The sequence below is a fragment of the Primulina tabacum genome, chromosome 7, assembly GCF_025594145.1.
Source record: "Primulina tabacum isolate GXHZ01 chromosome 7, ASM2559414v2, whole genome shotgun sequence".
Classification (NCBI taxonomy): Eukaryota; Viridiplantae; Streptophyta; class Magnoliopsida; order Lamiales; family Gesneriaceae; genus Primulina; species Primulina tabacum.
This window is the reverse complement of record NC_134556.1, coordinates 38,185,793-38,201,567: the sequence shown is the minus strand read 5'-3', so window position 1 is coordinate 38,201,567 and position 15,775 is coordinate 38,185,793. Positions and strand designations below refer to the sequence as shown.

General features: G+C 35.3%; 3 protein-coding genes, 3 non-coding genes and 2 pseudogenes across 6 annotated transcripts; 5 read left to right on the top strand and 3 right to left on the bottom strand.

Moving 5' to 3' along the window:
* The first annotated feature begins 479 nt into the window (after positions 1–479).
* On the top strand, positions 480–3,505 carry LOC142550965 (B3 domain-containing protein At4g02870-like). The gene is made up of 2 exons (XM_075660019.1): positions 480–1,857; positions 2,793–3,505. The coding sequence occupies exon 2, from the start codon at positions 2,806–2,808 to the stop codon at positions 3,442–3,444; it is 639 nt and encodes a 212-aa protein (XP_075516134.1). The 5' UTR covers positions 480–1,857; positions 2,793–2,805; the 3' UTR covers positions 3,445–3,505.
* On the top strand, positions 1,167–1,868 carry LOC142550761 (L-type lectin-domain containing receptor kinase S.6-like). Its single transcript, XM_075659824.1, has 2 exons — positions 1,167–1,344; positions 1,399–1,868. The coding sequence occupies exons 1-2, from the start codon at positions 1,167–1,169 to the stop codon at positions 1,866–1,868; spliced, it is 648 nt and encodes a 215-aa protein (XP_075515939.1).
* Positions 3,506–5,760: 2,255 nt separating the features above from the next.
* Positions 5,761–9,850, top strand: LOC142551778 (fructokinase-like 1, chloroplastic; annotated as a pseudogene).
* On the bottom strand, positions 6,858–6,949 carry LOC142552472 (small nucleolar RNA snoR27). The gene has a single exon (XR_012821800.1). It is a non-coding gene; the product is annotated as a small nucleolar RNA snoR27 (small nucleolar RNA).
* LOC142552470 (small nucleolar RNA snoR26) lies at positions 7,003–7,095 on the bottom strand. Its single transcript, XR_012821798.1, has one exon. It is a non-coding gene; the product is annotated as a small nucleolar RNA snoR26 (small nucleolar RNA).
* Positions 7,189–7,283, bottom strand: LOC142552471 (small nucleolar RNA snoR27). Its single transcript, XR_012821799.1, has one exon. It is a non-coding gene; the product is annotated as a small nucleolar RNA snoR27 (small nucleolar RNA).
* On the top strand, positions 9,721–13,331 carry LOC142550759 (uncharacterized; annotated as a pseudogene).
* A 9-nt stretch (positions 13,332–13,340) lies between these two features.
* On the top strand, positions 13,341–13,790 carry LOC142550758 (putative B3 domain-containing protein At1g78640). The gene has a single exon (XM_075659823.1). The coding sequence runs from the start codon at positions 13,341–13,343 to the stop codon at positions 13,788–13,790; it is 450 nt and encodes a 149-aa protein (XP_075515938.1).
* Positions 13,791–15,775: the final 1,985 nt, after the last annotated feature.

Genomic DNA, 15,775 nt, shown 5'->3' with positions numbered 1-15,775 from the left:
ATACCTAATTTATGTGTTCTATTGCTCAGTTCATTAATGGATACCTAAATTAGATATTTTGTAATTTGATTTTACAAAACAATACTCCGTTTTTTTTTAATTGAATTTGCAATAAAATGGTTTACGTACATTCAAATACTCGATTAATGTACTATAGTGCTCAATTTATAGTAATTGATACCTAATGTAGATAAATTTGTACTTCGGTTCACGAAACCATGAGTGGCATAGCTCGACGTCAATAACATAAGCCAAACTATTTGAGAAGAAGAAACAAAGTAAAAATTAAACTAATAAAATGATGGAATCGTGAATCAACAACTTAAACTCTTAATACAAAATAAATTCTACTTAGCCACACAAAAAAATAGTAAAAAATATGAAATATTGGGAAGATATTGACATTGGCAGTCAATGTGTTTTATTTGTTATTTTACAGAAATGAAAACACACAATATTAGTCCAAATTCGGAAAACAAAGGACATATCCAAAAGAATCCCATTTTATATTCCCTCGGTCAGCAACCACAGAAGAAAGCAAATCAAAGTGCAGCAGAAACATTATACTACTCGTATTAATTTTCACGACTTTCTCGCCATTCCCAGGCAGCACCACCGGCACCACGCCTTCTTCGCTTACCCATTTCCCCATGATTTAATCTATGCTCTTAAATCCGTCCAGAAGAATTCATCAATCATTTCAGCAATATATAGTTTACTTCTGGGTACATGGGTTCTTCAGAGGACACGAGGTAAAATCAAGGAAAAAAAGAGACTATACTGAAGAATCTGATTGGAAATGACCTCATTTTCATCGTCTGGTACTTGTTGGCTTTCTTCTTATTGGATTTTTGCTGGAAAGCCTTTCCGACAGAGCAAAATAAATCGTTTGATGCAAACATTTTTGGTCCGGATACAAACTTCTCTCGACTAATTGCTGTGTATGGTGATGCTAAGGCTGTTAGTGGTGGTAGGTCGGTTCAAATTTCTGGTTCAGGTGCTTTTAGTGCAGGGAGAATGATTTGTCGAAAACCCATTAATCTTGTGAGGGATACCCTAAAAAATGGTGTCATTCTCAATTTCTTTTGAGTTTTCCATGTCTGGAGGATATGGGGATGGATTGGCTTTTATTATGGTTCCAATTTGGTTTCCTTTGAATGTCTTTAATGGTGGCTCAATGGGAATGTTTGAGGAGGAAAAAAATGAAGTTTCTTGCAGTTGAATTCGATACGTTTAAGGATGAGAAGTATGGTGATTTGAATAATGACCATGTTGGGATTGATGTTGACAGTTTTGCATCTGTGAAAGTGAGCAATGTTTCAGCCATCGAGTTGGAGTTAAATAGTGGATAAAAATTACAATCTTGGATTGATCACGAAGCAAGTTCTAAAATATTAGAGGTTCGATTGGGAAGAATATTGGGAGGCAAGAAGCCAGTTGACCCTTTGCTTTCCCATCATATTGACTTGTCAAGAATGTGGAAAAACGAGGACGTTCTTCTGGGATTAAGCTCGTCGAGCGGGAATTCGTCGCAAAAGTGTAATATATATTCGTGGAGCTTTGTTTCGAGAACTATGCCCCATTGGATGCATTCAGAGCCGATGAATCCGGAGACATTCACGGAGAAGGGAGAAGAAGATATGAAAGTTCACAAGACAAGAAGTGATTGTGCTATGAAAATACTAGCTGCATTAATCTTCGGCGGTGGATGTGGAGCACTTGGTGCCGTTGTTGTGTTATTTGTGTTTGCTATCTTCGGCAATAGGCGACCTGTGACACCGGAGGACTTGGCTGTTCAACCCAAGAAACTCGAGCACAAAAAGCTCGGCAGCGCTATCCATAAAGCCATCCAAGATGGTAAGAATTGAAGTAGATGCTTGTAAATTCTCTGCTTTACTTGCTATTTTTGAACGTCCTGTGGTGCTGTAGTTTAGTGATCAATCAATTCAATTGTGGTTTGCCTATGTGATCTGATCATTAAAATACAGCCTCAAGTTTGGCCGATGGAATTATAGGTAATTTAATTTCTCATATTTTGATGTGTTCGTATTTGTAAATCTACTATCTTTTGTTTAATTTTGTAAAATAATTAATTAGATCTTTCGATAAACTATATTATAATATAATCGAATTAGGATAAGGTCATTGAAGTTGGGGTGGATTGGATGCATAACATTTTTTTTTCAATCTTGAAAAATGAAGTTTATTTAATATTCTTTTTACTAGAAGTTTATACACATATTTGAAAATAGTTCTACAATAATCATCATATAATTTAAAATTTAAAATTTAAAATTTAAAAAATTTGTCAATCGAACGTACTAACATGGTTTTAATCAAAAGTTAGATTTTATTTTTTGAAGAATATTAATCAAGGGTGATCAAGGAGGGAAAAAAGGGTTTTATTTTATTAATCTTCTCTAGATATGAAAATCTCAAGTTGATAAGTATTGAGATTTATTATTTATTACCATATCGTTTTGAATACACCATAGAGAATTTGGAACCAATCAATTAAATGTAAACATACTAACATTTTTACACTTTCAAAATCAATTTAAAATTCACAAAAGAAATCTATGTAGGAAAAAAATCTTGATTGGCTGACACTCTTCTCGATCGAAATTATCATAATCGGTTTATTTCCAACTAGGAAACTAATGGATTATTAATGAAATTTCTATGAATCCTATTTCAGATAGTTATCAAACTACATTGATCAGGATACACTTCTATATATATGCTCCATATGCACACATAATATACGATATATTAATTACTGGTGAATACAGTACTTGCGCGTGCATGGCGTTCTTCCCTGGCTCTTCGTCGTCACCTACTCCTTCAGCAACACCTTACGGACCCTTTTTTGCTTCTTCCTCCACCGGTCAAGAGTACAAAACTATTAGAATATTCGGAGTATCCATCGATACTCGGATGACTGAGACGACGTCGACGACGACAGGAGAGACTGGATCTGTTACTCTTGATTCTATGGCGGTGGACGAGACAATCCCGGCGGTGATATCACCACATACCCAAGGAAGTGTGGTTCAGCCGCACGTCAATCTTCCCGTTAATCATCATGAGGGTTATTGGAGAATCAAGAAAACCTTGAAGAAAAGTGACGTGGACGGTTCATCGAGGCTTCTCCTCGGAAAACAGTTAGTCAAGGATCATATTTTGCCGAATATTGAGAACTTCGATGTGAAGAGGGGGGTGGAGATCACCGTGTATGATGTGGATACACGAACCGTGCACACTCTGTTGCTGAAAACCTGGATAACGGATAGTTACGTCCTCGTGAATGGCTGGATGAAGGATTTTGTTAGGAGGCGTGTGTTGCGCAAGAACGATGAGATTGGGCTCCGGTGGGAAGAAACAGATGGAAGATTTGAATTTTCTCTACTTCGTCAGCATCCTCTGCATCAAGATTTCATCTAGGATACATATATAGTTTGGTTAATACACAGTAGATTTGGTATCAGATTGAACATCTATTCCAGTTGCACATAATTAATTTGAAGATTCAGTACTTGGTTACAAAATTTTTGTTTTTGTTGCTTAATTTCGTGAGTGAATCCATTATTATGACATGTTTATATAAAATACTTATTTTCGGAAGTATACATGTTGTTTCTCAGAAAATTCTCCGTAAAATTAGCCTCATGAATCCGGTCTCTCGAGTCTCAAATACATGTACACACATGAAATCTCTTTTATTTCAGATTAATATTTAATATTATAATTATTTTGTGATATGAATGCGTGAAAAATTAAATTTTGTGTGATTGAGAAATTACAAATTATAATTCTTGAATAACGAAAATTTAAATTTGTATATTTAAATTTGTATCAATTATTCGTTTTTTAAACAAAATTAATCATAAAGATTGGAAAAAATAAAAATTTCAAATCGTATTTGTTATCATATTACTCTAAATTAATGAAATTCTCAAACGAGTTTCAAAGTATATTGCATATAAAATTTATTATATATTTTGGTAATAATATATAATTTATTACATTAAGTTCATACCCACATAACTCTAATTTCTGAATATGTATCTAATCAGGTTGGAGATCTATTTCACAAAACTAACTGATGAAACCGTCTCATAGAAATTCTTACGTTTTACATTTTGATTTTAGGAAATTGTGAGTTCCATGGTTAAAAACAAAAATCATATTCCTAAATATTTGAACTGGTTGCACATAATTAATTGTTTTTATTGTAACACATATTAATCTGTAATCAGTTTATTTTCGAATTCGGATTTAGTTTTGTAACTTCTCAATTTTCATCCACCAACTCGAAATTTTTTTGGATCATTTTTTTGCCAAAAGTCGCCAACTCTTTCTAACAGTATCTATCTGACATCGATATTGAGAAAATAATATATTATAATATTAGGAGTAAAACAGATTTGATTGGGAATATAAATTAAACTTTCCTTTGAGGAAATATTTGTAAAGAGAAAAAGATAATTATAAGTTTCAAAATCCAGAATGAACACAACAGATTTTGGATTCTCCGTGTCCTAAAAGGGAAGTATATCAGAATCGTCGTCGCATATTATATGTAAAGTTTTTAACTAAGCATTTCATTCCAAATAAGAATCAAACTGTATATATGCCCGCCATTCGCACACATGAGAATGTATGATATTATACGATTTAGAAAACGTGTGCATGCATGGCGTTCTTCCCTCGTCATCGACTCCTTCTGTAACACCCCGTGCAGTTGAAGAAGATCACGGACCCTTTTCAACTTCTTCCTCCACCGGTCAAGAGTACAAAACTATTATTCTATTGGGAGTATCCATCGATGTTCCGGTGACTGAGACGTCGACAGGGGAGACTGGATCAGTTTCTCTTGATTTTATGGCGGTGGACGAGTCAATCCCAGCGGTGATTTCATCATATACCCAAGGAAGTGTGGTTCAGCCCGTCAATCTTCCCGTTCATCATCAAGATATTCCGATGGAGAGGATCAATCTGTTTCTCCTGATTTGATGGAGGTTGACGAGGAAACCACCACGATTATTTCATTTCGCCGAATACACAAGCTGGAGCGTTGTTGATCAGCCCCTCATGGTTCAGCCATTCACCTGAAGAGGATTGGAGTATAAAAAAAATCTGTAGAAAAACGACATGGATGGTTCATCCAGGCTTCTGATAGGAAAACAATTGGTTCGGGACCATATCTTACCTTATATTGGAGAATTCGATGAAAAGCGAGGAACAAAGCTAGTTGTGTGCGATGTGGATATAGGGACGGAACACACTCTTGCTGAAGACCTGTGGGACTAAAAGTTTCATCCTTGTGAAAGGTTGGATGAATGATTTTGTTAGGAGGCGAAAATTGCATATGAAGTCAATCAGGCTTAGGTGGGAAGAAAATGATGAAGATTTGAGTTTACTATACTTCGCAGGACGCCCTAGACGTACGGAGGCATCAAAATTAGGCGGATGATGTCCTTTTGCAATTGTTTCTTTCTTGCTTTAGTATTTGAATGTCGGTTTGGATAGATGTTTGATGTTTCTCAACTTGTGATTGCTTTATCAGGATCGAAATAGTAGTTTGATAGATGGTAGATAATTTTCAGATTGAACATTCCGGTTACATATTAATTTGAAGATACAATTTCGGCACTTGGTTGCAAAAATGTTCTGGTTTTTATTGCACGTTTTCATGAGTGAATCCATTGAAAACATCAACAATGACTTGAGAAGATGCAAGTAATGAAAATTATAAAAACAGAGATATATTTTATTTCAAAATTTAGTACAGAATATGATACTCAACAAAACGATACAAAAGTATATTGCATCTTCTAATACACAACCAATAAGAATACACGCATGACAAAGCATCCTTCTGATCAGAAGTGTAGTCCAAGAATTGGGAAAGGAAGCCAATCTCTTATGCTAGTTTCACATCGTAAGCCCATAGCAGAGGCAAGCATTTAGGCCTCAGAGTCTCAGACGTTGTGTATCAGGTAACCTGGGGGTAGGGGTAGTCAAACTAGGTAAATCATTCGAGTATAAACACTAAGTAGTGCAAATAATGATATCTCAAAGATGTACACAAAAACCACCACACTTCATATGCAGATGGCACCGTTGGAAAATACATAGTAGTGTAGTTCCTTTTGTTTGATACCATGCCCGCTTGATCCATGCAAAAAGCCAAAGATTCCAATAGCTGCAGCAAATGACAGATATGGAAAGATGGAGAAACTTCTTCCAATGTTCGTGTGCAGAGGGATTAGGGTTTTAGCTCCTGATAGCATAGACTATATGGGTTCGGAGGGGTTACCGTGCCCAAACACAGAGATTTTCATAATAGATCCTTGGATATAGGTAAGAAAGCGCTAAAGCATATGCGATGAACCATAAAAAAACATCAGTAAACTCAACGCAACCATGAACTCTTCAATAAAGTTGTAGTCTTCAAAGAATTTTTGAGAAGAACATCCAAATAAACTGAATCTCAAAATTAATCTTGGCCAACTATTGACATCATTCTAACTTACTACTAAGAAATAAGGAAAAAACACATGAAATATGTTAGAAAGGAAAAACATGCTCAAGGAACAATATCATTTGAACATCCGGATGTAAATTCCAAGTGAGAATTTTGTCCCAAAATACTAAATCCAAAGCGCCTGATTGTTGAATCCATTTGGAGTTAATGGGAAACACTACAATTATTAATCTTATACTCTAAACAGATCCAATGTAGACATTGAATATATTCATTCTAAATCGCAGAGAAAAACAGTATTATCAAGGCTAATCATCTAACATTGATTTTACCGGACAATGCGTAAAATAAGAGAAGAGTTTTGAATTCAGGATCTCAGAAAAGCTTGTGATTTATCATCAATTCCTCGAAAGAAATGCAGACAGACAGCGTGTATATTGTTAACATCACAGATCCAACGCTTTGCAAAACCAATGAAGGAAGATTTCAATTCAAAACTAAAAAACGGAGGAAAGCATCTCAGAATAAAATTCCCCATTAGTTTTCTTCACAGAAAATCATAGTGCAAGGATAACAATTTAATTCAAGCTCATCATTGATGCTCATCCTCAATTCGGAAAAAGGAAAACCCATTAAAAACATTTTAAATTAACAAGGTTTAAACAATCAAAAAGATTTTTTTTTATAAAATGTACATGACAGGATCTCAGGTGGTATTCTTATCTTCAATTCCGATGGGAAAACATCAGATAGATAACGCAGTTTTTCAACTTCATTGCATCATCGATCCAACCCAAATATGAATTATTACAAAATAAAAAATGACAAACTTTATATTCGAAACAGAGATGGAAGTCGGAGGGAAGCAATGGTGACCTTAGAATTCTGACTTCGTTGACGTTTAAGAAGGGATGAAGAAAAAACCCTAGAGTATTTGTTCCGAATTGGGCTTCTGATACCTAATAGCGAGCCCCATTTACCAGGTCAAAAGAGCCCAATATAGGAGCACTGGACCTTTCGCTCAGACCATTTTAATAGCCCAATATTTCTGGGTCAACATTAGACCGGCCCAAACAATCAGCATCCATTTTTCACCCATTTCTGTTGGAAACCTAAAAGGCTGGGAATGGATAAACCCTAACGGAAATTAATTAATCCACCAAATATGGCAACAATTCAATTGCTTCAACCATCATTTCTTCATCCTCCTCATTTTTTAGCTCCAAAATTGCTAAATCACGTCAAGTTTTCCACTATTTACCCCATTTTCACTCTCAAACCTGGCAATTGCGGCAAATTGTCACCACCTGAATTATCTAACAAAGAAACCTCCTCCACCGCCCCGGAGCGGCCGAAACCCACTCGCAGAGGCCGCAAGAAACCCACCTCTACTGATAATAAGCCATCTTCATAAACGAAAATAGCAAAACGGCCTCGGAAAACTGCTGAATTAACAAAATCTAATGTTGAAAAAGAAGCGGCTGTGACAACTAAAGGCAACGTAATTGACGATGAGCTGTATGATTACAACGATGGTATTGATTTTCCGTACAAAGACCCGCCGTTAATATGCTGCTTTGGTACAGCACAGTGGGAGTTTGTGCCAACTGTGAGAATGGCGCCTGAGCAAATGCACCGGGACATTTACTCTCAATGGGAAATGCTGCAATGGAATCCATCCGAGTTTGCTCGGGCCCCAGGTGGTCCTCCTACCGGGGCCATTTCACACGTGAGGCTTGGTGGGAGGGCTGCCTTTATTGGTAAGGTTGGAAATGACGAGTTGGGTGAGGAATTGTTGTTGATTAAGAATAAGGAGAAGGTTCAAACGAGGGGGGTGAAGTTTGATGCTAATGCCAGAACTGCGTGTACATATATGAAGATTAAATTCGAGGACGGGAAAATGAAGGTAGAGAAGGTGGAGGAGTGAGCGAAGAATTTGATGCTTAGCTCAGAGCTGAATCTTTCTATGCTTAAAGAGGTAGATAGTTTGAATATAAAGTTTTACCTTTTGTAAGGTTGGAGTTTGATTTGTGTCCTCATTGAACGATACCTTTTGTGGATATTGTGTGTTAAAAGATTTGATTTGCTTTTGTTTATCATCAGTCTCGGTGATCAAATGTACTGTTATAGCGTTTTATCATCAGGTCTGTAGGTTATTCTTGAAAAGACAAAGTTAAGCTGCCAATTTAATGTTAGATGGGATGGTTTTATAGTTTTTTTTAATCTGTGATTACACTCCTCTTGCGCACTAAGGGAACTGAGTTTTTCGTTTTCTGAAGGTGCAATTACAGCATTTCAAATAATAAATTGTGTTATTGTTTTTCATATGAATCATGAATAGGCATCCAAAATGTTGAACTTGGAATAAAACTCCTAGATAAGCTACTTGACTAGTTTTTGGATTGATTTGGATAATTTTGTTCGATTTTGTTTTTGTTAGCCAAATTAATATTATTTGCTTGATTGTTTCGTTCCAGGCTGGAAGTTTTCATTTTAACTCAGAGGTTCTGCTGTCAACTTCCATGCGTTCTACCCTTTTCAAAGCAATGGCATGGTCAAAAAAATTTGGTGGCCTTATATTTTTTTACTTGAATTTGCCATTGCCATTATGGAAGTCACGGGATGAGGACGTGGGAAATGATCAAGGGAGCCTGGGAAAGGGCAGATATTATTGATGTGTCAAAGCAAGAATTGGAGTTCCTTTTAGATGAAGAATATCACGAGAAAAGAAGAAACTATAGGCCTCAGTACTACTCCGAGAATTACGAGCAAACCAAGAACCGTAGAGACTATTACCACTTCACCCCCGAAGAAATCAAACCTTTGTGGCATGATAAACTGAATTTTTTGTTTGTGACAGATGGGACACTTTGGTTACATTATTACACCCCGTCTTTTGATGGTGTGGTGGTGGGAACTGAAGACGTACTTATTACACCGTTTACTTGTGATAGGACGGGTTGTGGAGATGCTGTTGTTGCTGGAATCATGAGGAAGCTAACGACACAATCCCAAATGCATGAAAATCAAGATGTATTGGATAGGCAGCTTTGATTTGCTATTTCAGCAGGCATCATATCACAGTGGACAATTGGTGCTGTTCGAGGTTTTCCCACAGAAAGTGCCACCCCGAATCTTAAAGAACCGGTCTATGTGCCGTCAATGTGGTAGCCTGTTTAGAAACCGAACCTTAAATCTTTGTCTGTCTTATGATTTTTGTATGTTCTAAAATGGCAAGTAGATGAATATCTTTGTCTGTCTCCGATATAAGGCCTTGAACTGCTTTTCGTTTATCAATGATTTACTGGTGGCTGTACCTGTGAATCGATGCTATGCATCTTGTAAAAATATAAATTTGTTATTGTCGAATGCATTTCTGAAGTAGGTGCGCATATTTTCTCAGGGTATCGAATACTTTGATTAACATGAAATAAAATCTTTGGGAAGCAACGGCTCTCATGCCTTTGTCTTTGATCGAATTTTAGCCGATGAATCAAACAACTTATAATAAATGTTTACTATGAATTTAAAATGAATGGAAAAAGAAAAACGCAAGAAATTCTGACAAAAAAAATGAGAATAATTGAATTACTTTATTTCTCGGTCAAGTTATGCATTGGAAAAAATATATCATCCGTATTTTTGGAACGACCAATTAAGATTTGAGTAAAAAAATAAATTCTATGGAACATAATCATATTATCTCTAATATTCTCTCTCTTTTCGTTTTGCAATAAAACCGTAATATTCTCGCTTTTAACTGTTATTTTTATTTTGAAGAAATTAAGTATCATCTCCAAAAAACATCATAAAATACTTATCTCCAAGATTGCAACAAAATGTCAATCACAATTACTACTTCACTTATATATTGTGTCAAGCCTTTTCAGGATATAAATCCGTGAAATCGTTTCACTGGAGATCTTATGTTTGTCAATATCTGTGACTATTATTTTTAAAAAAAAAAATTCGAGAAAACCTTGTTGAAAATCATGAAACTAATCTGTTTTATTATTATTTTGGACGTCAATATCCAAATTGGTAAAATAAATGAACGTTTGACAAATGATCAGGAGTTCAATTCCTTCTATCAACATCTTCTCAGATGAGCTTGTCGCACACGACTTGCAGTGCGATTTATCTAGCTAGTGTAGTTTGCATTATATTACATTAGTCAGAGAGTTTAACCAGTGCATACCGAAGATTAGCGATTACAATTTCCCACATCATTTAAAAAATTTATTATTATTTTGATTTCATTCCTCTTTGTTGTGAATTATCGTTAACACTCATTGGAATATTTAATTTTTCTTCCCAAAATATATGGAAATAATTATTTGACATGTTCAATTTATTTTATTAAACTCGATTTTTAAAAAATTAAATGTAAAATATCAATTATAGTCATGTATGTATTGATGAGATATTTTTAGTCACGTATGTTTCGTTGAATAAATTATACTAATAAAATGATGGAATCTTGAATCAACACCTTAAACTCTTAATACAAAATAAATTCTACTTAGCCACACAAAAAAATAGTAAAAAATATGAAACATTGGGAAGATATTGACATTGGCAATCAATGTGTTTTATTTGTTATTTTACAGAAATGAAAACACACAATATTAGTCCAAATTCGGAAAACAAAGGACATATCCAAAAGAATCCCATTTTATATTCCCTCGGTCAGCAACCACAGAAGAAAGCAAATTAAATCAAAGTGCAGCAGAAAGCCTTTCCGACAGAGCAAAATAAATCGTTTGATGCAAACATTTTTGGTCCGGATACAAACTTCTCTCGACTAATTGCTGTGTATGGTGATGCTAAGGCTGTTAGTGGTGGTAGGTCGGTTCAAATTTCTGGTTCAGGTGCTTTTAGTGCAGGGAGAATGATTTGTCGAAAACCCATTAATCTTGTGAGGGATACCCTAAAAAATGGTGTCATTCTCAATTTCTTTTGAGTTTTCCATGTCTGGAGGATATGGGGATGGATTGGCTTTTATTATGGTTCCAATTTGGTTTCCTTTGAATGTCTTTAATGGTGGCTCAATGGGAATGTTTGAGGAGGAAAAAAATGAAGTTTCTTGCAGTTGAATTCGATACGTTTAAGGATGAGAAGTATGGTGATTTGAATAATGACCATGTTGGGATTGATGTTGACAGTTTTGCATCTGTGAAAGTGAGCAATGTTTCAGCCATCGAGTTGGAGTTAAATAGTGGATAAAAATTACAATCTTGGATTGATCACGAAGCAAGTTCTAAAATATTAGAGGTTCGATTGGGAAGAATATTGGGAGGCAAGAAGCCAGTTGACCCTTTGCTTTCCCATCATATTGACTTGTCAAGAATGTGGAAAAACGAGGACGTTCTTCTGGGATTAAGCTCGTCGAGCGGGAATTCGTCGCAAAAGTGTAATATATATTCGTGGAGCTTTGTTTCGAGAACTATGCCCCATTGGATGCATTCAGAGCCGATGAATCCGGAGACATTCACGGAGAAGGGAGAAGAAGATATGAAAGTTCACAAGACAAGAAGTGATTGTGCTATGAAAATACTAGCTGTATTAATCTTCGGCGGTGGACGTGGAGCACTTGGTGCCGTTGTTGTGTTATTTGTGTTTGCTATCTTCGGCAATAGGCGACCTGTGACACCGGAGGACTTGGCTGTTCAACCCAAGAAACTCGAGCACAAAAAGCTCGGCAGCGCTATCCATAAAGCCATCCAAGATGGTAAGAATGGAAGTAGATGCTTGTAAATTCTCTGCTTTACTTGCTATTTTTGAACGTCCTGTGGTGCTGTAGTTTAGTGATCAATCAATTCAATTGTGGTTTGCCTATGTGATCTGATCATTAAAATACAGCCTCAAGTTTGGCCGATGGAATTATAGGTAATTTAATTTCTCATATTTTGATGTGTTCGTATTTGTAAATCTACTATCTTTTGTTTAATTTTGTAAAATAATTAATTAGATCTTTCGATAAACTATATTATAATATAATCGAATTAGGATAAGGTCATTGAAGTTGGGGTGGATTGGATGCATAACATTTTTTTTCAATCTTGAAAAATGAAGTTTGTTTAATATTCTTTTTACTAGAAGTTTATAAATATATTTGAAAATAGTTCTACAATAATCATCATAAAATTTAAATTTTAAATTTTAAAATGTTTGTCAATCGAACGTACTAAAATGGTTTTAATCAAAAGTTAGATTTTATTTTTTGAAGAATATTAATCAAAGGTGATCAAGGAGGAAAAAAAAGTTTTATTTTATCTAGATATGAAAATCTCAAGTTGATAAGTATTGAGATTTATTATTTATTACCATATCGTTTTGAATACACCATAGAGAATTTGGAACCAATCAATTAAATGTAAACATACTAACATTTTTACACTTTCAAAATCAATTTAAAATTCACAAAAGAAATCTATGTAGGAAAAAAATCTTGATTGGCTGACACTCTTTTCGTTCGAAATTATCATAATCGGTTTATTTCCAACTAGGAAACTAATGGATTATTAATGAAATTTCTATGAATCCTATTTCAGATAGTTATCAAACTACATTGATCAGGATACACTTCTATATATATGCTCCATATGCACACATAATATACGATATATTAATTACTGGTGAATACAGTACTTGCGCGTGCATGGCGTTCTTCCCTGGCTCTTCGTCGTCACCTACTCCTTCAGCAACACCTTACGGACCCTTTTTTGCTTCTTCCTCCACCGGTCAAGAGTACAAAACTATTAGAATATTCGGAGTATCCATCGATACTCGGATGACTGAGACGACGTCGACGACGACAGGAGAGACTGGATCTGTTACTCTTGATTCTATGGCGGTGGACGAGACAATCCCGGCGGTGATATCACCACATACCCAAGGAAGTGTGGTTCAGCCGCACGTCAATCTTCCCGTTAATCATCATGAGGGTTATTGGAGAATCAAGAAAACCTTGAAGAAAAGTGACGTGGACGGTTCATCGAGGCTTCTCCTCGGAAAACAGTTAGTCAAGGATCATATTTTGCCGAATATTGAGAACTTCGATGTGAAGAGGGGGGTGGAGATCACCGTGTATGATGTGGATACACGAACCGTGCACACTCTGTTGCTGAAAACCTGGATAACGGATAGTTACGTCCTCGTGAATGGCTGGATGAAGGATTTTGTTAGGAGGCGTGTGTTGCGCAAGAACGATGAGATTGGGCTCCGGTGGGAAGAAACAGATGGAAGATTTGAATTTTCTCTACTTCGTCAGCATCCTCTGCATCAAGATTTCATCTAGGATACATATATAGTTTGGTTAATACACAGTAGATTTGGTATCAGATTGAACATCTATTCCAGTTGCACATAATTAATTTGAAGATTCAGTACTTGGTTACAAAATTTTTGTTTTTGTTGCTTAATTTCGTGAGTGAATCCATTATTATGACATGTTTATATAAAATACTTATTTTCGGAAGTATACATGTTGTTTCTCAGAAAATTCTCCGTAAAATTAGCCTCATGAATCCGGTCTCTCGAGTCTCAAATACATGTACACACATGAAATCTCTTTTATTTCAGATTAATATTTAATATTATAATTATTTTGTGATATGAATGCGTGAAAAATTAAATTTTGTGTGATTGAGAAATTACAAATTATAATTCTTGAATAACGAAAATTTAAATTTGTATATTTAAATTTGTATCAATTATTCGTTTTTTAAACAAAATTAATCATAAAGATTGGAAAAAATAAAAATTTCAAATCGTATTTGTTATCATATTACTCTAAATTAATGAAATTCTCAAACGAGTTTCAAAGTATATTGCATATAAAATTTATTATATATTTTGGTAATAATATATAATTTATTACATTAAGTTCATACCCACATAACTCTAATTTCTGAATATGTATCTAATCAGGTTGGAGATCTATTTCACAAAACTAACTGATGAAACCGTCTCATAGAAATTCTTACGTTTTACATTTTGATTTTAGGAAATTGTGAGTTCCATGGTTAAAAACAAAAATCATATTCCTAAATATTTGAACTGGTTGCACATAATTAATTGTTTTTATTGTAACACATATTAATCTGTAATCAGTTTATTTTCGAATTCGGATTTAGTTTTGTAACTTCTCAATTTTCATCCACCAACTCGAAATTTTTTTGGATCATTTTTTTGCCAAAAGTCGCCAACTCTTTCTAACAGTATCTATCTGACATCGATATTGAGAAAATAATATATTATAATATTAGGAGTAAAACAGATTTGATTGGGAATATAAATTAAACTTTCCTTTGAGGAAATATTTGTAAAGAGAAAAAGATAATTATAAGTTTCAAAATCCAGAATGAACACAACAGATTTTGGATTCTCCGTGTCCTAAAAGGGAAGTATATCAGAATCGTCGTCGCATATTATATGTAAAGTTTTTAACTAAGCATTTCATTCCAAATAAGAATCAAACTGTATATATGCCCGCCATTCGCACACATGAGAATGTATGATATTATACGATTTAGAAAACGTGTGCATGCATGGCGTTCTTCCCTCGTCATCGACTCCTTCTGTAACACCCCGTGCAGTTGAAGAAGATCACGGACCCTTTTCAACTTCTTCCTCCACCGGTCAAGAGTACAAAACTATTATTCTATTGGGAGTATCCATCGATGTTCCGGTGACTGAGACGTCGACAGGGGAGACTGGATCAGTTTCTCTTGATTTTATGGCGGTGGACGAGTCAATCCCAGCGGTGATTTCATCATATACCCAAGGAAGTGTGGTTCAGCCCGTCAATCTTCCCGTTCATCATCAAGATATTCCGATGGAGAGGATCAATCTGTTTCTCCTGATTTGATGGAGGTTGACGAGGAAACCACCACGATTATTTCATTTCGCCGAATACACAAGCTGGAGCGTTGTTGATCAGCCCCTCATGGTTCAGCCATTCACCTGAAGAGGATTGGAGTATAAAAAAAATCTGTAGAAAAACGACATGGATGGTTCATCCAGGCTTCTGATAGGAAAACAATTGGTTCGGGACCATATCTTACCTTATATTGGAGAATTCGATGAAAAGCGAGGAACAAAGCTAGTTGTGTGCGATGTGGATATAGGGACGGAACACACTCTTGCTGAAGACCTGTGGGACTAAAAGTTTCATCCTTGTGAAAGGTTGGATGAATGATTTTGTTAGGAGGCGAAAATTGCATATGAAGTCAATCAGGCTTAGGTGGGAAGAAAATGATGAAGATTTGAGTTTACTATACT

Coding starts and splice junctions, on each gene's coding strand:
- LOC142550965 (XM_075660019.1), top strand. CDS start 2,806: ATGGCGTTCTTCCCTGGCTCTTCGTCGTCACCTACTCCTTCAGCAACA.
- LOC142550758 (XM_075659823.1), top strand. CDS start 13,341: ATGGCGGTGGACGAGACAATCCCGGCGGTGATATCACCACATACCCAA.
- LOC142550761 (XM_075659824.1), top strand. CDS start 1,167: ATGGTGGCTCAATGGGAATGTTTGAGGAGGAAAAAAATGAAGTTTCTT. Junction 1,345..1,398: donor CATCGAGTTGGAGTTAAATA/GTGGATAAAAAT, acceptor CTAAAATATTAG/AGGTTCGATTGGGAAGAATA.